A 27,671-nucleotide genomic window follows, 5' to 3' on the forward strand; every position below is an offset into this window, starting at 1 on the left:
GTTGGTAAATAATGTTGCCAACATTTTTTATAATAATATATAGTGGCAACATTACGTCATCGTCTGCGGCGTATCGAAAAAGGGAATTCTACAATAATAAAATTGTTCATTTACGCCGGTATAAATACGGATGAAGCTTGAATGAATGTAAGTAAAGATCACAGACGCTTCAGCTCCCTGAGCTCATATCAGACGAAGCTGTAAAAGCCTTAGCGCTCACAGCACAAACATCTTCGAATCAGAACGAATATACACACTTCTACTTCGGACTTCGTGTTATTACTACCTCAAGGCCTATTGGCGCTAAAAATCTCACAAATAATGTAGCGCTTTCAACATTATATAAGTGGAAGGGAAAAAAAGAATTGAGGGCTTCAATAGTTTATTCTTTAATTAAATTGCGTTCATCTACTTTTTAATATGTCATCATCATGTCAGCTGATAGACTCCCACTGAAAGGCATAAGTCGCCATGATGACGGGTCTTGTCCTGACTGCATCCGGTGACTTCCGGCAACCGTCGTCTGGTCTTCCGCGGGCGCTGTCACCTCTCGACAAACAAGTTAAATTTACCTAATAAATCAAACTACATTGAATATTTTTTTTTATTCAATTAACTTTGTAGCTCTCTTTCTACTGGAGGCTATAACTGTTGTCACAAAATTAAAATTTACAGATGGCTACTATTAAAATATACGAACATATTTATAAAGCGTTACATGTACAGATTGACGATAAAAATTTAAATGACAACTTTGTGTCGGTCACTTGTATATCTACAAGGGTAAAACAAAACCATAAACATTTTATTACTCATTAATTTATTATCAATAATATTTGTCAACTGCATCATATTCGCACCAATAATAGTTAATTGAGTAAAACAAATTTAATTAACATGTAAAATTATTAATTTTTTGTTTTAATTTTCATCATAACAATAGTATTATAAATAAACAATTGTTAGTCTTATTATAACAATTATAATTTAGGAATACTTTACGCATTCGGTATACATATAATGTACAATAACAAAGTTTAGATATTCAGTCGCATATTTACTTACAAAATGAAGTGTTTACCCATGTAGTCATTTTAGTATCGTATGATTTATATAATATGTGAGTGTACACTGCGAGTAAAATAACAAATTAAAAAAAAACGACCTTCTTTGAAAATAATTCCTTCTGATTATTTATATAATAATAAGTCATTGAAGCCGCCTCTATAATTTCTTGGCTCAGATAAATATGCGTCCAAATACCCTATCTCCGATTGACAGCTTGAAATAAATAAAATTACTAATGCATACGTCCAATATTACTGATTTTTTTTAACTTGAATTCAACTTTAATTTCTCAATATTACATTAATTAAACATTAAATTGTAATTTATTCCATTCCCGATTACATCCATTACACATTAAATTTCAATTTATTTCACATCTGGTTACATTTACTACACATCATTCAATTTAGTTCATCTGATTACATTTATGACATCAATGCATTTTAAATATTTACAATGTCAAATATCAATAAAATATGTAATAACTTAAAGTACATTAAAAGTTTTTGAAACTTTGTTCAATTATGTATATATATATAACACAAGAATTTAAAAGCATTTTGTACACAAAACCGTTGACATTACATTTTGTTTGGTTATATTGTAAGGTAGGTAAAAATAATTGCACTAATGGTGGGTTCAATGTAAACCACTTTGTCCACGAGTTCCACCGAGAGACGATGGAGTCTATAACAAAAAATATAAGGTTAAACTAATGTTATGTACCTACTCTTAAAGTTTATTAAAGATTATAATATTACAATATTAGTGTTTACTATTGTCAAGAAGTTGCAAAGGCGAGTATGAGCCAATAAAAGTTCATAGCTCTGTTTTTGATTGAAATTCTTTAAAAGATATAAAGTTTGATTTATGCATCTATTCCATTCGAAATATATAAAGAGCGTTTCTCACAAATTTAAAATAAAAAAATCATCAGAAATCGAATTACCCAGTAGGAAAGAAATAACATAATTATTGTGTGACATATGGCTTAAAATAACCCTGCATTGACTTGAGGAGGCTAATGTTAGGTACACACAAGCCAAGAGTTTAAATAATTGGGAGGGCGATATAGTATTGACCCAATACCAACAACAATAATTAATAAGTTTAAAATTAACTTGGAAGGTCAACAGGCAGTCGTTAAAAGTTCTGTATTATTTCATGAATATAATGTTAAAATCGCCTTGGTTATAATTTTATATAAATTGTTTAACCTGCATAATAGTTTGTTCAAACTACATAAGCAAAATACTTTGAAGATTGAGCATTGGAGATGGCTATGGGGGCGGTTCGCCACAGATAAAACAGACATGAAATCTGTAGAACCAGGGTCAACGAGCTGGCTCGAAGAATTACTCTTCAGAAGTGGCAGTGTGTGGACAAAATCAAGGTCTTAAGAAGTCTAAATCCGGGCACCGCAAGACAGAACGTTAAGATTAATACTTATGAACTAAGTTGTCATGATATCTCTGGAAATGTTGAACTTTCTTTTGTAGGTATAAATCCTTTTGTTGATTAGAGGTCAATTAAAATCGGATTTTAAGAAATTCTGCCTACATGGGCCAATCCTCCTTACAGGCGTTTATATAGTTCAGCTTACAATGTTCACGATGATGATGAACCATGCGATATTCGTTCTGTTATCATGACTAAAAATCATAGCTTTGATTTTTTTTTCTTTTATGTCTCTTTAGTAACCTTTCTGTAAAGGACGAACATAAAATCATCCTATAAAACCGCTTACTAATAATCCCTACTACCAGGTGAAACGACGAAAGACCGAGGGAAATAGCTGAATGTTGGGAGCACAAGTCCGGTCATCATGATGATTTTGGGGAGAGGTCTATAGCTAGCAGGGAGTATCTATCAGCTGCTTTATAATTATACCTGTGAATACTATGGCGGCGGCGCTAGCGGAACAAGCAGGGGCTCGCGGGGTCGTCTTGGCCGACGCACAGGCGGGCGTGCCACAGTCGTACGCAGACGGGGCCGCCCGGGCCCGCGCCGCCCACGGCCCTCTACTGGGCTTCGCTTCTCCAATGCTTCCAGAGGCGCATCCGACTGTAATAGCGCCGCACCTGGTAATAAAAATTCAATTAATGTTTTAAAGTTTATTGCATAGCCATTTTTTTTAAATATTACAAAATGTAACACATGTTTCTCGGAGGTTTGTATTGCGACTGACTGGTTAATTACCACAGGCTCTCGCTTCGCAGAGATTTAGAGAATGGAGGGATGGGGAGGTGCGACGGGGTAGTTATAATGCAATTCCAATACTAATTAATATTATTTATTAATATCAAAGTAATCAGAATTTTACATCATCATCATCATTGTCATTCAATTGTAGGGCGTCAACTGCTTGTCATAGGCCTGACCTGCATCCACTGTTTTCATACGACCTTAGCACGGGCATCTGTCAACTTTGCGGGTGGACTTCCAGCGCTGCACTTGTCAATTCATGGCCTCCACTCCAGAACCTTTAGGCCCCAGTGGTAATTTGTTCTGTGCGCTATATGGCCAGCTCACTTCAACTTCCCAATTCACTGAGCTATGTCAATTTCGTCCGTCTAAGTAGTTACTCATTCCTGATTAATTCTATCGAGAAACATGAGAGAAGCCATATTTATGTAAGCCGTCACTAAAAACAGACTTAAAACTATTCGAATTCATTTTAGTTTAGTTTATTCTTCATTCCAGATTCGTAATGAATGACGCAACGCAGTGGATATAACCTGCAGCAATCGCGGCGGGGTCTGCTGGTGAGGAGGGTGCTCCGGGTGAGGATGGTGCAGTGGAGGGCGTAGCGGGAGGGGGGCGACGCGACAGCGCGTGCCGGGAGCCTCGCGGGCGACCGCGTCTCGCACCACGTGCACTTCTCACACCGCTCCACCCCGTTCGAACATTTGTATATGCTGCAACGAATACACATGAAATACTTTTAGGAGGGTTATGATATAACTATGTTGATTTTAAAGTACTGAGTTTTACAAAATATAACATTGTAAGTAACATATAACATCAAAATATTTACAAATATTGTTCAAGTTATGCATAACATCGTCATTACCGCGTAAGAATGTAGCAGATCAGTGTCTAATATACCTTTAAAATGATCGCACGTCGTTTTATTTCAAAATTATTTCATAAATGTATATATTTATATATATTTTATTCACCCCTTCAAAGCTATTTTCTATTACCCTATACTATAGGGCCTATAGGGCTAGGGCTAGGAGGCCTGTAATCCTAGAACTTTTTGGTAACTTACAAAACATAATGTTAGAAGCCAAAATCCTCATAAAACTTGAACGCAATAATTCTGAAAAACTTTAAAATAGCGAAATTATTTCATATGATGACATCAATGTTCTGATTAAAATCTATAGAAGTTTTGATAAAAGCTTACGTTGATTCCGCATAAATGACACCATAAAGAGCATACAATTACAATACTTTTTAGAATGACTATAAATTTAAAAATACGTGACATGCATAATTTTAATTAATTTTCTAGAGTTAGATACTACCTGTCTTATCTCTCGATTTTTGTTTGACGTTGGTAGTGTAGTCAAAATTAATAACTCACGCAACGGCGACGGGTGCGGCGCGGTGTCGACGGCCGAGTTGTCTCCGTCGTCATCCACCTGCAGCGGGCTGTCCGGCTCGGAGGACTCGCGCGAGCGCTTTGCTTCTACGGGAGCCGCTTGTTGTTGCTACAATAAAACAACATCACACACATTAACCTTTTGGGCTACATGGACGCATATATACATTGGGCAAAAGTCGCAGCCGTGGACGAAACACGTTTACTCTGAGTCATTAGGGTGGACCCAAGGCGCATGTTTGTTGATTTTTTTTATCAATAGTCTGTTACTTTTTTTGTAAAAATAATACCCGTTTTAATGTTTGTAATAAATAATTTAAATACCCAAAAATATTAATGATTTATTACTCTTGACGCGTTGAATACCCAATTTATTTGTAGCATAAAAGTATTCCTTCCACAAAGACTATTTTGTTCGCAAGTATTTAGGTTAAGATTGGTCTAAATTGTGACAGTAAACTTCAGGTAAATTCATTAATTACGTATATCGATTCTACGATTCTTACGGACAGTTAGATAGCTACAGCAAAGCATATGGATAGTCAATTGACTTTCAGTGCAGCTACATATAAACTAATTACATTGTGATAACTTGAAATATTTTAATTTACAATTTGAACGAATAATTCTAATTACTTTATTATAATCTTTCTTAAAATATTTAAAGCTAAATAGTTGCTTAAAATTACGTAAAAAAAATTAAAAACACCCTCGAAGTTTTCATTAAAATAGCAATTAATCAACATTTTTTTCTAAAAAAAGCATTTTTGCGGATACTACTGCGATATGTATAATAAATAATAATGATTTAATTTTACTCACAGGCGAAAGAATTCCTAATTTCCTTTTACGCTCTTTTTCCTCCATCACTTTCTTTTCTTCTGATTTTTGGCGATCTGCAAAACAGCAAAACTTGTTATTATTGTATTCATGTTTCGATATCATTACAGATATTGAGATGAATATTGAATTATAAAGAAGAGCTGGCTTGTTATGGAAAACACTTGCATCGAGAAAATTCAAGGTAGCGAAAAAGCGTGTGAGATACCTGCTCGTGTGAATAAAATAACAAATATCACTACTATGTATCTCAACTGATCATCTTCTACCTAATAGGTTTTGAATAGACAATTTGAGAGATAATCGGCTAATATCTGCTTCGTAGAGCACTATTCACTGTCTCGTTGATGTGACGTTTTGTAAGTCGTTGTATTTCGTGCGACAGAGATAACGCTCTACGAAGCCAAAATTAGCTTATTGTCTCTTTCCAATGGTTGATGTGCAATATTTATCGCCGGGTACTGTAAATATAATATTTGTAACGACATATAAAAATACATGAGTATTATGTATCTAAATATGTTATATCCTGTTTAAATATGTATTTATTGGTTGTTGGACAATAAACGTAGTATTTATCAAGTAAGTAATTATGATATATAATTAGTTTTTATATAATTATTTTATATAATATATATTATTTGCTTACACTTGAGCTCGATTTCTTCGTCGTCCAACAGCAACGATACCACCTCCTTCGGCTTCAGTGTATCCGGCTTGAAGTTACCGCCGCTGATGACCATTCTTTGTATCTAAATAATATGTAAATTTATTTTTATATATATATATATATATATATATATATATATTTATATATATATATATATCTAAAGTGAAATTATTTTTCTTTAAACAAGGTTGTTTTTGGCAATGGTAATCTTTTATGTATCAATGCGACAAGTCAATCACGATCAACTAAATATTCAACAAGTCGCCGCTTCGAAAAAGCGAACTAAATTACTATTGAAAATAATATTTGTGTTGAAAATTTATAATAAGAAAATTTTAATGTTTCAAATAACATTCTTCAATTATAACAATAATAATTTAATTTTAATTATCTTCAATAATAATCCCGTGTAAAAAGTTTACTATAATTTATTACTTTTTGCTTGTCTAACATAAAAGTATTGTATCCGTAACATGCGTTAGCGACTAGCCATCCGTCCCGTTTTGGCTTAGAGCGAGTTCAAAAAGTTTAATAAGTTTATTTATATTAATAATTTAGCTCTTAAACATCGCCTCGACATCATTATTCTGTAAACATATAATTAAATAAAATTGTACTGCATAGCTAACCTCGCTTTTCTCTTTAGCGCGCTGCACGATGCGCTCCTCTATGGTGCCTCTGCAGATGAGCCGGTACACGGTCACCTGCTTGGTTTGTCCCAGCCGATGTGCGCGATCCATAGCCTGCTGATCCACAGTGGGATTCCAGTCTGAATCGTAAAATATCACCTGAAAGTAATAGGTGTATATTAATATTATTTGAAATTTTATTTAAATATAAATTTTATAGAAAAATTCTCTACCAACTACACTGAGAATATAACTTCAAATTAGTTATTCCTATGAAACTCAAACCACACAATAAAATACAAAATTTGACAAACATTTTAACTTGTAACTCGTAATCTTTAATTTTAGGTGAGGATCCATTTTTGGACCTATCTACCCTCTTGGCACCATCATAAAAATACGCCATTCCATTTAAAAATCAATATGCAGGTAAGACGTCATGTGTAAAACCGTTTGACCGATATCGCCAATATCACACGGACCAAATTTACTTTTGATTCTTGACACATTACATTAATGCTTGATGCATATTCTTCTTCACACCATAGGTTAAGTCTTATTTTTGCATCAAATTAGAAAATTTGTTAAATAAGTTACTATTATATTATAAGTTGCGACATATGACGTAATGCGAAACAACTCTGGTTTTTCATTTTGAAGTCTCATTAAAATTCTTTCCTTTTGCCAAAATAACAAAATAAGATTAATTAATCTGTTTATAATAAGTTTATTCAATTTAATTGTTTCCGATAGAAAGATTTACTTAAGTAACTCTGATGTCATAGGTTTATATATCAACTAATTTATACAGCAAGAAGGATAAATTATATATTATTTACTGTTTTAATTAATATTGGTTCCCTTTTAACATTTTCATCCTCATTCATTTTTTTCTAATTTCCTCTTATCAAGCCATAATAGGATTTGTGCACTAGTTATTCTTTTGTTCCATCATTTTTAATAAGCCTTATAGTCATGTGATCCAATTAAAATTAAATCACATGTAAACAAGCAAGTTCTTAGCTAGTGGTATTTTAACCTTTCCTTGTATCTCTGGCAGCCTTTAACCAGTTAGTCTATCACATTACGCATACTCAAGTTATCACTTATGACGGTTTTTCGCTAACCACGTCGTATTGATTATTATCCTAGCGTCGTTTTATAATCTTTATTTAATATTTGAGTTGCTTTCAAAACCCTATAGTTATCGATGCTACACATCAAGATAGGCTTAATTTTAGTCTTTTATACCAGTAACTTGTTTTTCATGGGCCATAGAAATTTGCTCACTTTTTTATTGAGAAATTCTACATGAGTTTGGTATCTAACGTTGGGGTTTACATAAGGGTTTTAAAAAAATATGAATCCTACCGGCAAAAACCGTCTGAACGCTAATGTATAATATACTACCATTGTTTCAAACGCGTCGACTTAGTACATAAATATCTCAGAACCGATCGGTTCACCTTTTGTGTTAAGTGATTGGCTTAATCTCTATTCTTAAGATCTAAAGTATAAAAAGGTATAATCTATCAACTAATTGATTACTTTGAATATATAACACCAATATCGTATTACTAAAGACATATTATTGAATATTCCAAAATCATACTCACGGTGTCAGCAGCTGTGAGGTTTATACCGAGTCCGCCCGCACGAGTTGACAGGAGAAAAACAAATATATCCGTGCGTGCCTGCCAAAATAACAGACGTAATACTTTTACACTTATTATAATAAAAAAATACTACTAGCATTAACTCTATGGACTCTGTGAGGGTAGTGAAGAGCCTTACAATAACGGAAGCACTCAGAAAAGCGAATTATATACACCTGTAGATGCAATTTGTCGAATTACCGACCAAGCTTTGCAGAAAAGCCGCCACCTTTAACAATGAAGATGAATGACCGCAAATAATAATACTTTAGAATCTTAGCTAATAAATGGCAATAATAAAATGTTTTGCAATACTAATTTTATGTATACATAGCATTATGGATACATGCTTTGTATACAAGTCCTCTGCTGACAGATTTTATTAAAATATAATTAATTATTAGCTGACTTTCATCTACATATTATTATGTACCATAGTTTATTTAAGCTGCAATTATTTCTTGTGTAATCCCAGAGAACTTACAATAAAATTAAAGATGTAGTTTTTTTAGTATGACCCTAAGATCTTAGAATAAAAATAAAAAAATGTTATCTTTATGACTCAAATATTTTAAAATAAAATTAAAAAAGATATAGTCTGTATGACACTGCATTGTTACTATCAAGCCTATTTGTAAAAGAATTCTAATTATACTCGAGCAAGAATAATTATAATTCTTTGAACTGTATATAGTAACCTTAACAACTAATACAAAAATGGTTTAATAACTTAATGTATTATAAAATATTTGGTTTTCTTATTACCTGAAAATCAGCCACCATGTCTCTTCGAGCGGATATTTTACTGGAGCCATCCAATCGCATGTATTTATGTTTTCTATGCCACATGTATTCCTAAAAATTAACAATAAAATAATGCCAAGTAAAGATTTTGTAGCAGGGATACTATTTTTAGACTAACAGATGACGAGTAACAATTATTTAACAATCTATTAGAAAGGAGGTCGCTCACGAAACTTGATTGCCAATCCATACACTGCTTGCATACTGCGAACATCAGGATGAAATAACTAGCCATCGCTATAAACAATGATAGCCTAAGACTGGTTCGACTCGCACGGTAAGATCTTATTTGATTCACACTTTCAATAATTATATTGGATTGCCATTGCTGACAAATGAGTATTCAGGAAGAGCAGAAGCGTCTTCTGCGTACCATAACACCTCACTTTGATCGCCAACCCACCTGCCAAGGTTGGCGATTATGGTAAAATAGATAGATATCTCTAGACTGAATCGACGCCAACCATGCAGTTCTGCCAGTTTTTATTCGTTAGAATCAACCGAGCAAGCACTACAATTGATATTTTTAAGATAACATTTTTCCATTATATAAACATTATTCCTTTTTCCCTTATAACAGTTACTTATATAACCTTTTATATATTATGTTAATATAAAATATATATAATAGATAAAATAAGAAATTTTATGTTTTATTTAGATTTAAATTAAAATAACAGATAAAATAGTAATGGTACTATATTAAATTATTTTTCATGTTTCACCATTATCCTTTCAGCCATAGTATATCAACTGCAAGATACAAGCCTCTCCTATATATTTCCAATACAATCTGTGTCTTCCAATGACCATATATATTATATAATAATATACGTGCCCTTTATTCACTGGCGATTCGCAAGTGCAAATAACAATGAGCTATGTCAGTTAATTTGTTTATCTATGGATCTAACCGTTTATTCTATATGATAGGGAAATTTTGAGCAGTGCTCATTGCACAGCTCATAGAGGAACTGTGAACTTGCCATAAGATAACATAGATAACACACTATATGCATTTATTAAACTTACTTCCAATAGATCAATCATCTTTGTCATTTGGCTGTAAATCAACACTCGATGACCCCTCTCCTTTAATCTTTTCAGCAAAGAGTCCAAGACAGTAAGTTTGCCAGCATCGCTGACTAGTTGATTCTTGTCTGCAAAATTTATAGTCAAGTTAAAGTAACAGTAATGACATGACCAAAATACTAATTATCATATGGGCGTAATTACATAAACATAAATAATGGCATTTGTTCTTCACATAGGATTACTTGATTTTTGTCAATAACATTATTTGCTATCATAATTATAGACGTAAAAGATTAATCAATGTTGGCGACTGACTGGATCGTTTAAATCTGTTTATATTTTTATTTGCCTTTTATACATTTTATATTGACAGTTTGTGTCGCGATGTGATTTTGCTTGTTCGTTTGTTTTGTCAGTCTGTGCGTAACAATACATATATTATATTTAAATTACTAGTTTATACAGTCCGCACGCTCGCCATCGTTTATAGTAGGTTGCTAAAAGGGTCAATATATAACTAACTTAACACGCAGTACAGCGGTTCCAGTCGGACTAAATGTAAATGTAACTTAAACTTTATATCATCATCATATCAGATAGACGTTCACTACAAGGCCTCATCCAATCTCAGTGACTTCTCGTGACCTTGAATATGTCCCAGGTCCAACTTGATGATGGGCTTGCGCACGCTACATCTAGCGGCGCGTAGTCGCCACCTGAAAACCTTTCGAGTCCAACGGTCGATTTTACGAATGAAATGCCGCGCCAACTACGTCAGTAATCTTAGTATTTTTTTTGCAGGTCATGAGTCTAATTTGATCTCACTCTCTCCGTTGTTCACTTGGTGACCATGATTATGATCTTTATAAACATAAAATAATTACCAGGAACTTGCAAGGAAGCCCATCCAGTGGGCGGACGAGCTCTGTCTACCAGCGTAGCGAGAGCCATACCGCCGCGTCGATGCTCTACTTCGCGATGCGCGTGCGCGCGTGATGTTGCGAAAGACATGCGCGTGTGTACACACACCTGCACATCAATAAAAGAGCATTAGTCGCACTGTACTACACCATAACAGCTCACATAAGTAATAAAACAAACTAGTTTTATTTTTAATTTCCCCTGAAACAACAACTTAAAGTTGAAAAGTCTATATCAGGGGTAGCCAACAGTGTGGCTACAGTTTGGCTGGTTTGCTGCAGTCAGCACGCATGCCACATATGGCTCTTTGAACGATTACGACTACGATGGATTGTCGAATTATTTCAATATTTAAATTTATATTACCTTGTCAGACCCTGTGGAATCGAAACAAATTACTGCTGTGAATAATTATTATTATCCCACCAAAAAATTAACGAAATCAAAAAACCGATCATAATTAATTAATACGTGTGCCATTATAACTAACTTCAATAGAGACCTTTTGTAAGTAATCATTGTATGCAATAATTTTCTCCTATAGGACTGCAACACGTCAAGTTTTATGTAGTACAAAATTTATTTATTTATATTTATTTTTTTGTACAATATTAAATAAAAAAAAATAAACAAAGAGTACAATGGGCGGTCTTATCACACGCGGCAATCTCTTACAGACAAACATAGTATGGAAAAGGCAGAAGTATGAATATTGAGTAGTTAATGTGGACAAAACATACATACATACAAATATACATATATATACATACGTGCATAGATATATAACAAAATTTACAGTACTGTATAAAACGTGTCAGATGTCATTGAAACATTCTATTACTTAAAAATTAAAGTTAAATAGTTTTTAATATTTCAGCAAGACATTCATAAACATTAAACTATAAACAATACCTTTTCCTGTGCTGTATACAGAAAGGCTGGCAGTGGTGTTGGCACATCATAATACGTGACAGGTGGACGCTCAATATGTGGCATTTCAGGAGCTTCTACTGGTTGAGGTTCTACTGCTATGACTCCTCCTTCTTCTGTCTTGATCTCGCTTAACATTTCAGTCTATAAAAAAATAAATTCTTGATTGTACTTTTTTAAACCCTAATAGAAATACTCACATAATTTCTTAATTAAAAAAAAAAATTATAATTAATAACAGCTACTATTATGTATATATTATATTATATACAATAAAAAGACTTCCTTTTATATTTATTTCCGTCTTTCTAAATTCAAGAACTTTTCAAGCAGTAATTTTATAAAGATAAGGACAAAATTCAGTCAACTGTTAAAGTTAAAGGATAAAATTCGTTCATTCAACATTGGAAACTTAATAAACCTCTTGAAGAAGAAGAAGCGGGAAAAAACTCCACAAAATACATTAAAAAAATAACAATACAGATATATGTACATACGCTTTCTTTTGTGTGTATATATATATGGTATAGCACAAATGAAGACAAAATAATCAATTTTATGAATGGTAGTCTAGTCTTTTTCTTAATCTGATTCAGTACAGCACCCGGCGATAAATATTGCACATCCACCTTTTGAAAGAGACAATCAGCTAATTTCGTCTTCGTAGAGCGTTATCTCTGTCGCACGAAATACAACGACTGACAAAACGTCAGATAGGTAGCGTGGGACAGAGATAGTGCTCTACGAAGCTGAAATTAGCCCAGTTTCTGTTTCCAAAGGTCGATGTGCAATATTAATCACCAGGTACTGTACATATGATTCTGAAACAAAATTTATAGTAATATATATTATATTATATATATAAATTTATAATAATAATAAATAATAATCTACTATTAGAAGCCGAAACATATTCACCTGTCCTTCCATAGACTTTAAATTTCTTGATCTCAATGCTCGGTGTTCAACGGTTTCAGCCATGTAATGTATTGAATGTTCAGTGTGTGCATAAAATGGACCTCCTGCAACAATTATTAAGTAACCTTATGCAAAAATAATCCTCCTAGATAAGCAACATTTTCTAGAGACTTCTATAGTTGAGATAGAAGCTATTTCTAAGAGAGGGAGATGATAAACGCATTTCGGCACAGGAACTATTAATGAAATTAAAAGGCAAGATTTCTGTTTCACTCAAGTCAAATTTATCTAATTTTGGTGTTATGCGAGTAATAATTTAAATGCGAAGTTTTGAAATGTTTACCAGATTGATTCCAATGTATTTTTTTCCAATTAGACATTATTTATTTGCGAACATAAAAAAATGCGATTAAAAAATAGTTACAAAGAAACAGGCTATATATCAAATTTATTTACATAAAAGGGCAACGAAAAATTATCAGAACAGTGAAAGTAATTCCTAACAATAGTCTCAATGAAGTTTCCTCACATGACTCACAATAGCAATTCATGTAATAATTTAAGTCTATAAAAAAAAATTATTTATCAACATTATGGAATGGTCATTACTTTTTTTAATTTATTAAAAATCTGTTGTTGATATAGTAGTGATAAACCAATATATTTTTAATAGTAACCTTATGAAAAGAGTAACATTATAAACGTAATTATTTAAACATTACATATATGAACTAAAAATATATATAAACTTTAAATATTACATATACTACTACATACATATACTACATATTACATATAATACTACATACTTAAACGTTATTATTTAAAAATTAAATTGTTGCAGTATTATATTTACATATTTTTAATGTACTTACATTTAGCAAAAATTCTACTTGAAAATACAGTTTATTCAATAATTAAAGTTTTCAATTGTGCTCAGAAATTTAAACCCATCACATAATTTATCGCTATGTTGTTGTATGACACAATAAGTTTTTTTAATATTCATTTTCTCTAATTTGACCAGACTTACTTATTGATAAGTTATACATGTATGTATGGAATAAGGCATAAGCAAACATAATAAGCATTAATAGAAATACTATAACGTAACATATTATCTCATTCAGACAAAATATTTTAATGGAGGAAGAGTTCTTATGTAGGTGTTTTAAACATGTCACAAATGTATTGAAACAAAAATGTCATTTTACAATAATTACCGTTATAGTTATCAATTTAAGATTATACATCTCCATACCTTCAACCCACAGTGGGTCTGTAAACAGTAACTCGCTCCATAGTAAGCTATCTTGCTTTTTCTGTTTCAAAATGTCACCATCGGGACATATTAAAAGCATATTCTTGCTGTCTATGCTATTGTAATAACCGGGAGGTATATCAATATATTCTTCTTCTTCTTGCTTAATTACAACATTTGTGTCATGTCTCCACCATAGATATCTATGTCTAAGTTTCTCAAACTTTTCTTGACTTTTTTCTAAATGATGTATACTGAAAGTGAATAACTATAGAGTATCTCAATAAAAGTATACATATCGAAAAAGTATATGTGTTGTATGTATAGTATATCTACAATAAATTTTGGGGTAAAACTTAATATATCATCAAATAAAATTGGCAACTTGGAAAGTCCATCCTAATCTTACTTGATTTCCTTTTCAATTTCCTGACAAAGATGAAAGTTTCAATATTTTAAAAACATAGATTAAACAGTAAAGGGATAAGGGATTATTATTTTATACACAGTCAAGTTGGTGTTATAACTTACATCAATTAATATTTTGCTTGTTCATTTTGCGGTTTTTAGACAAATTTTGTGTAATAGAAGATCAACATAGAAAAACAATAGAAGTTCACGGACTGGTATACGCAAATTGGAGGGTCTTATTGGATATGTATAGGGAGGTCATTCAGTCAGTCCAGCTGTGGACGTTCTACAGCTGAAATGATGTTATGATTCTATATAGACCAGTAAGTTGTTGGAGTACCACGAGATAAAGACAACGCTTGACAAAACCGAAACAATTTAATTTTTGCCGTAAGTCTTACTCTTCTATCCGATGTGCCAAATCAAAGGCCGAGTGTTATAAATGCTATGTAAAAATTTAGTCATCTGATGATTGAAAACTATTGTAACATATGTCTTAGAAATGGGAATAAAAACTTACGCTTCTAACCATCCACACAACATAACCCTGTACAGTTCCATTGGTGAGAGATCCATGAACCTGGTAAAACTGAAGCAACAATCTCCGCTGTGTATACTCTTATGTACATACTCTGGTGTTAGTATTGAAAACATGTTGAACAACAGGTGCCGCTTGGATGGAATACAGTGGAGCAATATACCATCCTCTGCTAATATTTTTGGCATATGGTAATCGTCTACGTGCATTGCAAAGGGAGATCTCACGTCTCTCCTTTCAAACAACTCGGGATGATTGCATACCTGCAAATAAAATAAGCTGCCATGCCACATTTGTATTTAATAATAGCCAAGACATGCAAGGCACATATATATATAGATAATAATAAAGATTAAAGAATTTAAGATTGCCTTTACTTCCTTCAGCCTAATTCGATACCAGTTCCTATCCACACATAACTCTAAAAATTCAAATAAAATTACCTTTCTAAACTGCATAACTAAATTCATGAGATTTGAAGTGAAATTCTTATCTACATTGTGACCAGACTCTGCACCAACTGAGTAATGGAGTAGTTCCTCAATCTTTATTTTCTTTTTCAATGCTGAAAAATATTGTAGCTTCAAAACAAACAACATAATTATTTTATTACGAACAATCAGAAAGCTATAGTAACAAATAGAAGTTGGATAATCGGATGCACATTTACCTAGTTATTTCTTGGCAATAAAATTATGAAGACAGCTTAAATGATTTGCTATAGCAATAGCGTGACAACTGTACCGCGCCTTAGGAAAGAGTGTGAGGGGAGGAGTGAGGGGATAGAGGCGAGGATAATAGAGTATGAGACCGCAGTCGATTTTCATCCCCTTACTTTTAGAGTTATGGTTGCACTATCATCGTTTTAAAAACCAAAAAAAACTATTTTCGGAGTCTACCGGACCTGAAGCTGGTGTAACGGTCTCACTTGGACAACTATTTTTTTTAGTTCTTAAACAACTGCTCACAATAATGTTTTTTACTTCTTTCCATATTAAAGGATCATTTAACACTAGACAAATATGTATCCGAAAATCAGTTTATAAGCGGTTTACATATAATCAAAACTGTATTTATATTCTTACCTATATACAAAAGCTTCTGTCTTATAGTCAGGGGGCAGTGAACCATAATCTCAATTTTATCCGACAGCTCATTTTCCACGTCCTTTTTTATTCGCCGAAGCATGAACGGTTTAAGAATCATATGCAGACGCGATAAATGCTCTAAAGGAAAATCATTGTCCTTGCATGATCTATTTATAAATTGTATTAAATACATCAAAAACAAACACCCAGGTGTCTCCCACACAGGATAAAAACAAGATATAAAAATTAACTAGTAACGCCTATATTTCGTCTAAAAAAACTTAAAAATTCCTTCATGAGTCTGAGTGTAACATAAATAAGTTCTACAAGATATCTTAGACATTTTTCTTAGTTTTAAATTTAAAATCAAAAGTATATTTTCATAGTATACTATTTGATTTATTCATTTTAGTTAATTTATTATAGTATATTACTAAAGAATATTATTAAATTAATCTTATAATAGCATTCAATAGTTTTAAGTAGATCTGTAGCAAAGCCAGTGGTAGTTTACCAAGAGTAAAAAAAGTTTAAAAGTGCCTGGAAAAGATTTACTCAAATAAAGATATTAAATTTTTTTCTAGTTTTAAAGTACCATTCCTAATGTAATTAGGCTAAAAGGGGAAATCATTTCAATTATCAAATTTAATGCATTTAGATTATATTAGTGCACAACAAGACATTTAAGACCAGCTAATTTTATTTACTATTATTATGACAAGTAATCTTATCAACTTGTTTACATTTATAATAAGAAACAAATGTATACAAATTTTATGTAATCTCATGACTATATTCAACAGAATCGATATAATGCTCTCTAAACTGCACTTATATAAGTGAAAGAGACAAAAGATTGTAGTTGACGACTGCAATTGTAAAGAAATTTAAAGAAGCATCCATACATGTCTGTTCTTTTGTGCACCAGGTATCTTTTAATTTTTTGGTAATGTAATCAAAAAATCATTGACTTGAAAATTTCTGGGTTCTGTTTTCATACCATCCGCGTTTTTATTGCGTAATGAGAGATATATTTTAACAATTTAACGCTGCGTAAACGCTTCCTTAGCTAGTTATTATCAATTTATGAAGGTAAGACATAAGAGCTAATTATCATTGTACTATTAAACAAAAATCTTACTTTCATCAATGGTGCTTTTGTTTTCAGCATGACTTTCTATGTCCTTTGAGAACCATTCATTGAATTCCTCGTGAGAGTCAAAGAGCGTGGGCATTATAAAGTGCAACAATGCCCATAACTCTGCCATGCTGTTTTGTATTGGTGTGCCTGTTAAAAAAAAAAATACTCTTATTCATCATATATCATATAGAAAAGTCTATACACTTATATCACTTTCCAAACTTTATGAAGTATGACTAAATTTGAGTATAAATATCATTTATTTTGCTGCTGATCGAATCAAAAATGAAAAAATCTTTAAAAGAACTAAGGTCATTGTGGTAACTGGCTTGTTTAAAGTTGTAGTAGGCGGGGCACATCACTCATTTAATCGACGGCTATTGGCGCCGAAAGGTGCTAGAGTAGCGACCGCGATCTGTTAAATGCGGTGTGGTTAAGCCTCTCCACTAGGTTGCCCCCCCCCCTTAACTAAATTGTTAAAGTTGTGGAAAGTCGCTGAATGTAGCACATCCTTGGGGGAGGCCTATGCCTTACAGTATATCCGCAGACATGATGATGATCAGTTATATATACAACAACCAAAAAAATTTATTAGACAAAAATTACATGCTTACAGTTTTGAGAAGTAATAAACAATCATTCATGGAATGAAGTGGTATTTAGCTATAAATACATAAATTTTATTTATTTTAAATACCTTATGCAAGACTAACCTATCCATATTGGTAAGGTAAAAAGGTTAAATTACCAGGAATCACAGAATTACAAAAAATCTTACCAGATAGCAATAGCCTATTCCTACAACTGAACCCGAGTAGCAATTTCCACCGCATACTTGCTGAACTCTTTATTGCTTGCGCTTCATCCAGTATCATATACTGCCAGGACACTCTGTTAAGGTACTTAAGATCGGAAACAACGATCTGATACGACGTAACCACCACGTGAAACGCCGCCTGACGTGTATGTAAGTCTTTACGTTCCCAAAACTGGCGTAAAATCTTCCGTTCACTAGGACTTCCCCAATATGGCACCTGAAACAGTATAATTTTATAAATTCTAGTTAAAATTACTTAAGGAAACATTATTAGAATTTACTTACTTTAAAATAAAATAAAAACTTATGGTTATCTACTTACTACATGGACCAATGACAAGCCATCACATATTTACATACACATCCCAAAAAAATATTTTGTGTAAGGACTTTGTTATAGGATGTTCTTTGCTGAACATAGGCATAGAGGTAGAGATTTTCAATAGGACTGGTTTGAAATGGCCTGCATCCTGCAGCCTATATATGCCTATATATATATATATATATATATATATATATATATATATATATATATATATATATATATATATATATATATATATATATATATATTACAATAATTATTAATTTAAACCCATTTCCAATACCCTGAATAAGTGATCATTTTTAAAATTGTCTTCTGGCAGTATAAAGTCTGCAGGGATAGATAGTAAATTAATTTTAATAGGTGGTAATCAGAATTGTTTAAATGTTTTTTCTTACTATATTATTATTACATTACTTATTATTTATGAAAACATTAATTTCGAAATAAAGTGTACCATACAATAATTGACAGCAAATGAGCTATACATTCATGCCTTTAAATCTTTTACAAAAGTGTGCGCCTATTCCCAAATAGTGCACACCTTTTGGATAACGAACTCGCGACCGGTAATCGTCACGATACTCAAATGGTAGGTCATTTGACATAGATATATTTAAAAAGAATCTAACTTTTTTTACACTTTTCTGACAATGATATATCTGAAAAGAACTCTTCAAACACAGTAATTTCAGTTTATCACTTTAAAATGATACCGATAAATGTTCATAACAAAAAAGCTTTAAAAATAAACGAATGATCTGTGCAAGTCGTATGGTAAAATCATTGAAAATGAAATGGCTTTAAATACATAAAAATGAAAAAGTTACAAATATACAGCGAAAAAAATATACACATACAACTTTGAAATCCGGCACGAATCTCTGCATTTCTTGTTGCCAGTTGTGTAGAGTAGAAGCGGGCGATACGACAAGGAAAGGACCCCACACGCCGAGACGTTCAGCAACGTGGCAAAGAAATGCAATGCACTGCACCGTTTTGCCCAGGCCCATTTCATCCGCGAGAATCCCACTGATTCCCTGTTTTAAGTACATTACTTAGGTCATTCGCAGTATTAATTTCTAACTTACATATGCTATTATATACACAATGAAAGAATATTTTAAGGATTAACATGACCTTGAATATTTCTGTAATCTGTATTAATTCATTAGGGTAAACCATACATAGTTAAGACAATCATCTAAATCATCATTTCCATTAATTCTACCATAGGATGTCCATAGCGGGACGTAGACCTCCCCATAGAGTTCCAATAGGACCTGTTGGAAAACTCTGCGTACAATGTCTTTTGATGACCCTAATAAAGTTGTCTCTCCACCCCTAGTGTGTAAAGTCCTACACTGAGTTTGCAAATCTGTGGTCAATCTATGGCCTGCCCACTCCCACGTCTAAATTATACATAAAGTTTACTTATTGAATATTTTGATATTTTGTCTATTATAATTATCAGTAATTAGATAATACGATGCTTATTCATGTAAAGCTATTTATAGGTGAAAAAAATTACAGATGCCATGTCAATAAATTACTTTATAACAGATAAATAAACAAAAGCAATTACACAACTATTTTGATACCTATGTACAAACACGTGAAATTTGCACAAAAGTTGACAAATGATCCATCTCCTTTCTCAATTCAAATAATGGTTTTTAAAGTTTTCTTTAGTAAGGCAGTATTTCAGCATCTTTTCAGTATACTCCACATAGCTATTACTTTGACAATGACTACATATAATACCTGATCATAAAGATTTGCCAGCCAGTTCATTCCTTTTAGCTGGTAACCTTTCAGTGTGCCGCGGAAGATAGAAGGCTGTTCGTGATCCCCAGCCGGCAGTGGAGCCGCCTCGCCACCCGCGCCAAACTGTCTCGTACGCGCTCGTTCTGCATGGAATGCCTCCCGGGCATTACGTGACGCTCGCGCCTTCATAGACTCACTACAAAAAATAAACTTTAGTTATTTATTTGACAGCTATTTAGAAGCAAAATCTTGAACTGTCTATAAATATGATTTTTGTAATGTTTAGAAGTTAATTTCAAGTAGCAGCGCTCAATACAGATGGCCGCAGAGACCTTATGGGTTTGTAGTGGGACCAAGGCCTGGCTAGCAAAGTGTAGGATGTGCATCCACACAGTGGACCGACGACCTTATTAAGGTTCTCTGTAATGGCAGGATGCAGGCCATACAAACCAGTCGTATTGAAAATCTCTACCTCTATGCCTATGTTCAGCAAAGAACATCCTATGATTAAAATGAAATTAATGTTTATGTACCTTTAGAAACTATTAAACTCCCTCTACCAATATTTTGCTTCCTGATTTTAAACCATAGGTTGCATCATTTGGCTGTGCATATAATCTCACATGTTATTCTGTATGTAGTGTGGTAGTGAGGTAGGATTCAGTTTATCCATAACAATAAGCTTCAGTCTACAACTATAGCTTATTTGTGTAAAGAATGTTTCTAATAAATTAATAGTGATAAAATAAAGAACCTCTCGAATAAATTGAAGGCATTGTTTTGAATGAAATGTTAATAAAAGTACATAATGTAAAATTGGGAGGGCTGTTGTGGTCAGAACCCACTCCTATGAGTGCTATGTTGTAAAAGACATATTCACGAAAACTCTCTCATTGCCTTGCTCACCTGTCATAGTTGTCAATAGCAGCGAGTCTAGGATCTCTATCCTCATCAAGCTGTCGCAATATTCGATCCGTGCCGCTATCGCCCTCGTCAGTAGCGTTAAGCTTTCGTTGCATAAAATGAGCATACAATTCCGTTTGAGTAATGAGGAAATTCAATTTCCTTCGTTGTCGCTTTGCTTCCATTAGCTCTACATCCATCTGATAATAGAACACATAATGTATAACAGACATAATGAATAGTGGCAGTTGATTGGTTGCAGACTGCAAGTTGTAGGTTGCAAATTGATTTTTAATAGGCTGCATTTGTGTGAATTATACGTTATACCAACCAGTGCAAAAAAACAGATTTTTCTGCATTTTGTACGACAATTAATTCATATTGTTTTATCAATACACCAATACCCCACTTTGCCTCTTTATATTCCAAAAAAAAAACACGACGAAAACAAACGACGCAAAGTGAATTAAAATTTTCTATAGCACACCAAGATAGGTTCCCAGGGTAATCATACTACTTTTTAAAAAGAAAAACCCATAAAGACCCATAACAAAATTTGCCTTTATAAAAAAAATTTAGAAAATTAATATTAGCTACGAGATATTGTAACATAATATTTTAACATATTCATATTATCATCAAAGTATTTCAAAGGATCTATGAATCAATATGTATATTATATATGTTACAAAGAATCATTTGCCTTAGTATTTAAGAGTGCAAAGTTGAAAACTGTGAATTACTTTGTAGATTTGCAGATTCACATCTCAAATGTAAAGGAAAATATCATGCAGAGACCAGACATATTTTAGGATAAAAAGTCTTACTGTGGTGTTCGCTAATACTAATACTGGACGCTAATGGTGGTTTTTAACACATTGACTGCCACTAATATTGGATTGACAGTTAAGGTGGTCATGACCACGTCACCTGTATTTGAGTGACAACGAGAGTTCCCTCCGCTGAACAAGTAGGTTACTACTCACAAAGGATTTCTACACATTTAAATGTAAAAAAATTCATGTAGAGTAACCTAACCAAAATTTTATTGTGACCGCACCTTTCTTTGTTCCTCTGCTTCACGCTCCATTCTTCGTCGAGTCTCTCTCTCTGCACGGTCATATCGCCGCCAGTAAGCTTGCATTTCTCGACTCAGCCGTTTACATCTCCACACGGTTTCTTTCATATTTTTTTGTGACTATCAACATTAAATTATTATTAATAAATATTACCGCACGCGAAAAATTATTGAGAAAATGCTGTAATAAATGTCAAAATGAAAGCGAGAAAACCACTAGTGTATGACAAGACCTACCACAAACTTAAAATTTTTTAATATTGACTTATCTATAAATTTAAGAGCATCTCATGTTTAAAGACTAAAATTTATTCTGCACTTTAGTTATAATCAGAGGTCTGATAGATGCATTTAAAGTTGAATAAAATATAAGAGTTTTTGAAAAGCATTCTGCAAATAAGTGAATTAAATAGACAACTATCTGCTTGAGTTATACATGGGAAAAATGCATATATGCTGACAAGAAAAGAGTGATCTTTTCGGTCTTGGTATACACATTTCTCTTTTATATCTTTAACTTACAGCTCAGTACGGCTCAGAGAAAGAATAAAGCAGGCAGGACTAAAAATATATAGCATTTTATGTATTTGTTATAAAGCACAAAAAAGCTAAAAGCATGTGATGTTGTCGTTCCGAAAATCCGAAGTTTATATATTTAATACAAATGTGCAATAGCTATCCATCTCTCTTTTACGAGTAAACTGCTATATAAACCCATCTCTTTCTAACTCATCACGAAAAATGAAATATATCTTTCTTGTCTTTAGATCGCGAAATACCCTTTTGATTTTCGCGGCTATGTACAAAGCGCTAGAGCTCGTATCTGGCAATACTATACATAATTTGAAAGGTCTTGACATAACCTACAAAACGACCTATGCATGATTAGTTTGGATATTGCGTTCAACAGTTATAGACGTGTAAACATGGAGTTCACTAACGCCGAAATTCGCGCTATTTTAAAGTTTTCCTTCGTTAAAGGCAAATCCGCTAGAGAAACGTTCCGTGAGATTAATGGTGTTTTGGAGGATGGTACTCTATCACTTCGAACCGCGGAGGAATAGTTTCGACGATTCAGAGCCGGCGAAAACGACACCATGGATAAGCCAGCCGGCGGAAGACCTGTGACGACAAATACCGATCAAATCATGGACTACATCGAGCTAGACCGGCATGTGGCATCTCGTGACATCGCCCAGGAGATGGAAGTTAGTCACCAAACCATTTTAAACCATCTGCAGAAGGCTGGATACAAAAAAAAGCTTGATGTTTAGGTGCCGCATGATTTGACGCAAAAAAACCTTCTGGACCGAATCAACGCCTGCGATATGCTGCTGAAACGGAACGAACTCGACCCATTCTTGAAGCGGATGGTGACTGGCAACGAAAAATGGATCACATACGACAATATCAAGCGAAAACGGTCGTGGTCGAAGGCCGGTGAATCGTTCCAAACAGTGGCCAAGCCGGGATTGACGGCCAGGAAGGTTTTGCTGTTTGTTTGGTGGGATTGGAAGGGAATCATCCACTATGAGCTGCTCCCATATGGCCAGACGCTTAATTCTACCACCATCTACTGCGAACAACTGGACCGCTTGAAGCAGGCGATCGACCAGAAGCGTCCAGAATTGGCCAACAGGAAGGGTGTAGTGTTCCATCAGGACAACGCCAGACCACACACTTCGTTGATGACTCGTCAGAAGTTACGGGAGCTCGGATGGGAGGTTTTATCACATCCACCATATAGCCCGGACATAGCGCCAAGTGATTACCACCTGTTCCTGTCCATGGCGAACGCCCTTGGTGGTGTAAAGTTGAACTCAAAAGAGGTTTGTGAAAAGTGGCTGTCCGAGTTCTTCACAAATAAGGAGGGGGGCTTCTACGAGGGAGGTATTATGAAGTTGCCGTCTAGATGGAAACAGATTATCGAACAAAACGGCGCATATTTGAACTAAATCCGATCACTGTAACACTTTTTATAAAGCATTGAATAAAGAGCAAAAAAACGGAAGGGAGATATTTGACAACCTGTTATAAACATGCCTTCAATTAAAAAAATTCTGTTTATACTTGCAACAACCTATATATAGTAGTTAGAAACTGATTATATTCACTTTGGTGATAATTTCTTTCTTAAGACTGTTGTTTCATATAACAGTCGTAAAATAATCCGCACCTGCATAGAAACATGCCTCCAATGTTTGCAACAGAGTGTGGCAAGACGCTTGCTTTGCAGCACCATTTCTCTATGTGCAGCACTCCGGGCGCGCTGAACTTTTCCTAACTCTTTCTTAACTAAAAGCTGCCAATGTCGACGACGACGCGCTGTTAATGCTTCGGGACTCTTCAATGATGATAATTTTTTTCGACCTCTGTAACAACCAAATACATAGTGTCAACAGTCCAGCCCATTTTTACTATTATTTTGTGTCAAACAAGAATATCAAAGTAATTTTTTAAAAAAAACTAAATACCTGACTCCTGTTTTCTCAACAATGGTAAATTCGTCAGTATCGTTTTCTTCCTTCATATGACGTAATTGTTCCTCCCAATCGACTCCATCTGGCTGTAAATAATAATATAATAATCTTCATTAATAGGTTCATAGATATACAAGACAGAAACAGTTTTAATTGTTAGGGTCTAAAAAATACTATTAAAACAGGAACATACTAAAAAACAGTGGAAACAAGCCAGGCAACCTTGGAGATACTCATATCTTCAAGGTTGTAAATGCAATGCTTTCCTTGTTTGACATACTATAACAATTTATTATCATTTTATTATTTATTAATTTTAAAAGTATATAATATTATAGAATTATTAAAAAGCAACACCTCTTGACATTCATATAGTAATATATTTTTTTTATTAATATAAGGACTGTAGTATGTGTATAGTTAGGTCAGATAATTTGATGAATATTTTCCTATGCCCAAGTACAAGCATTGTTAGCAATTGGCAGCAACTCACTTTACTCACTGACTGCTTGCACAAATGCATAGTATAAATATATTCACAATGTAAACATTTATTTCTCACTAAATATGGAATTTAATTAATTGAATATATAAATGTATTCATGTAATAGCTAACACTAAATCATAATCACTTATGCTATGATCTGTCATTGCTTACCAAATCACTGCTTTCATTTAAACCACCCCGGTTTTCTCTAACACGACCTCTCCTAGCTTTTTGCAGGCCTCTAATGGCCCCTCTTTCGGCTGGACGACCTCGGCGGCCTCTTGAAGCAGGCGGCGGTGGTATGGGATGGCTGACTCGCCTTTCTGGATATCTATCAATAGTAGATAAAAGTCCCGCACCATAATACATATAGCGAGAATTCTGCAAAAAATCAGAAGTAGAAATAGTTTCATTACTAATTTTTCCATAATGTTACCTTGTTATTAAAACTTTTTATCTTAATTTTTACCAGCTATTCTACAAGCACTGTACTTATACTAACCTAAACAGCATTCAATAAGGAGACTAATGTATAATTTCTAAGTTTATTTAATATAAAATAAACAAAAGTGTATATTAACTTTTCATTGAATTTATAATAATAGGATGGGTGGACATGGCTTAAGTGAATAATATTTTTAATTAAGCTATTCTATCTATATGGTTGAAGAACATGCAAGTGCTGGTCACCAGCAAGTCCAAATCTACTAATTAGCTATCATATGTCTAGTGTATGTGTTGCTTGCTACACCACCATACACAACTCCATAAAACTTTCCAAAAACTTGGAAAGCTTGAAGAAAAATCCAGCAAAGACTGACATAATTTCTTAAGATTATTACAAAAAAACAACTGTTTAAAATAAAATAAAGCAAAAATAGCTTTGATACTTTAGAGGAAAATTTAGATTTCCTATTTCAATATGACAATGATAACATACCCCTGGATCTTTATAATATTTCTTAGCATATTTATTATGATAAAACTGCTCCTTTAGAAGTCTTTTTATTCTTATCTCTTTCCCTGCTGGAGTTTCATCTTCACTACTTGTTTCATTGCTGGAAGATAACAAAACATCTCGAAGCCATTCTCTCTCTTCTCCTACTGATGCTAAATTGTACAAGCGTAAACGATCACTTTGGCGTTCTGTAATCAATTCATAACAAAGCTGAAATTAATTTTTAAAAAATTAAAAAACCTTTAATCTGAGACCGTATCACTTAAGCAATACGTTCCAGAAATAAATACTGAACTAATAAAAGTATCTACACTTAACAGGTGCACAAATACTTTTTAAGACTCTGGAGATATGTTACTAGAACAACTAAAATTGTTCCTATTTATTTCCACACAAGTAAGTTGTATAAATAAAACTTTTTGTATAAGAAAGATAGTGATGAAGATTTTTGAATATTCATACCAACAAAGAAATATGCAAATATTATTATTTTATCACTGACCAAAATACCAATAGGCATAGCACAACATGGATATTGTAAAATGTATAGATATTAAAATCTTACCCTGTTTTGTGGTAAGAATTCCATTCATTAACTTATCACCTCTTGTCATCTCATTTTCAAAAGCCTTAGCATCTGAATCTTCATCACTTCCACTGTCCCCATCTGAATTCAAAATGCTTTCAACCTGGTTTACAAAAGGTCTAATGTCCAAGGCGGCTTCCAACCTTTGAAGATGTATTGGTCTGGCAACTTCATGTGGATTCAGGACTGTCTTTCCAACAACAGTTTTTTCAGACATAGTTCCAATCCTAAAAACAAATCGTGAAGTTTTTATTAATGTAATGAGCAAAGTTCATGTTCATAGTGAATCGAAAAATTTGCTACGTAAATAAAAAGAAACAAAATAGCAGCGCGAACACGAATACCCTAACCACTACGCAGCTATCACACAAAAATGAAGATGATTTTGAATAACACAGCTGGTTTGACCCTTGGTTTGAAGATGTACTTACAGAAATTTGCATCCACCGAGATGACCTCACGGTTATTACTTAACACAAAACTCCATTACATTTACAAAATGGCGAACGAGAATATTCGACAAATCGCTGTCAATGTCGCCCGAGCGGCGCACATAACTACTCATTTCGTATTTGAGCTTGAAAAAACACGAACCCGCCATAATAACTAACGAAGCTTGTCAAATATCTCGCATACGACGCTGCGTTTCAATTGGAGGATCGTACGGGTAGTTTCTTTTCCACCAATGGTAGATATAACTGCACTCGTTTTGTCCAATCATTGCATGTATTCATTTGAAGCCTGCAAAGTG

The 27,671-nt window shown here is 33.4% G+C and overlaps 1 protein-coding gene across 1 annotated transcript; it reads right to left on the reverse strand.

Moving 5' to 3' along the window:
* Positions 1 to 916: 916 nt before the first annotated feature.
* Positions 917 to 27,477, reverse strand: Ino80 (chromatin-remodeling ATPase INO80). The gene is made up of 29 exons (XM_068763464.1): positions 27,352 to 27,477; positions 26,900 to 27,147; positions 26,317 to 26,522; positions 25,548 to 25,757; positions 24,884 to 24,975; positions 24,586 to 24,781; positions 22,392 to 22,529; positions 21,335 to 21,531; positions 20,426 to 20,624; positions 19,522 to 19,701; positions 18,298 to 18,553; positions 17,520 to 17,666; positions 16,376 to 16,516; positions 15,734 to 15,855; positions 15,273 to 15,553; positions 14,342 to 14,595; positions 13,081 to 13,184; positions 12,145 to 12,306; positions 11,196 to 11,340; positions 10,309 to 10,436; positions 9,238 to 9,327; positions 8,434 to 8,511; positions 6,818 to 6,976; positions 6,168 to 6,270; positions 5,501 to 5,574; positions 4,661 to 4,787; positions 3,807 to 3,986; positions 2,959 to 3,149; positions 917 to 1,755 (listed from the first exon to the last, which is right to left on the reverse strand). Exons 2-28 carry the CDS (start codon positions 27,135 to 27,137, stop codon positions 2,968 to 2,970), a joined length of 4,389 nt encoding a protein of 1,462 aa, XP_068619565.1. The 5' UTR covers positions 27,138 to 27,147; positions 27,352 to 27,477; the 3' UTR covers positions 917 to 1,755; positions 2,959 to 2,967.
* Positions 27,478 to 27,671: the final 194 nt, after the last annotated feature.

This window comes from Battus philenor, unplaced genomic scaffold (genome assembly GCF_028537555.1).
Source record: "Battus philenor isolate CCGP_79_NKW_IND1 unplaced genomic scaffold, ilBatPhil1.0.hap1 SCAF_18, whole genome shotgun sequence".
NCBI lineage: Eukaryota > Metazoa > Arthropoda > Insecta > Lepidoptera > Papilionidae > Battus > Battus philenor.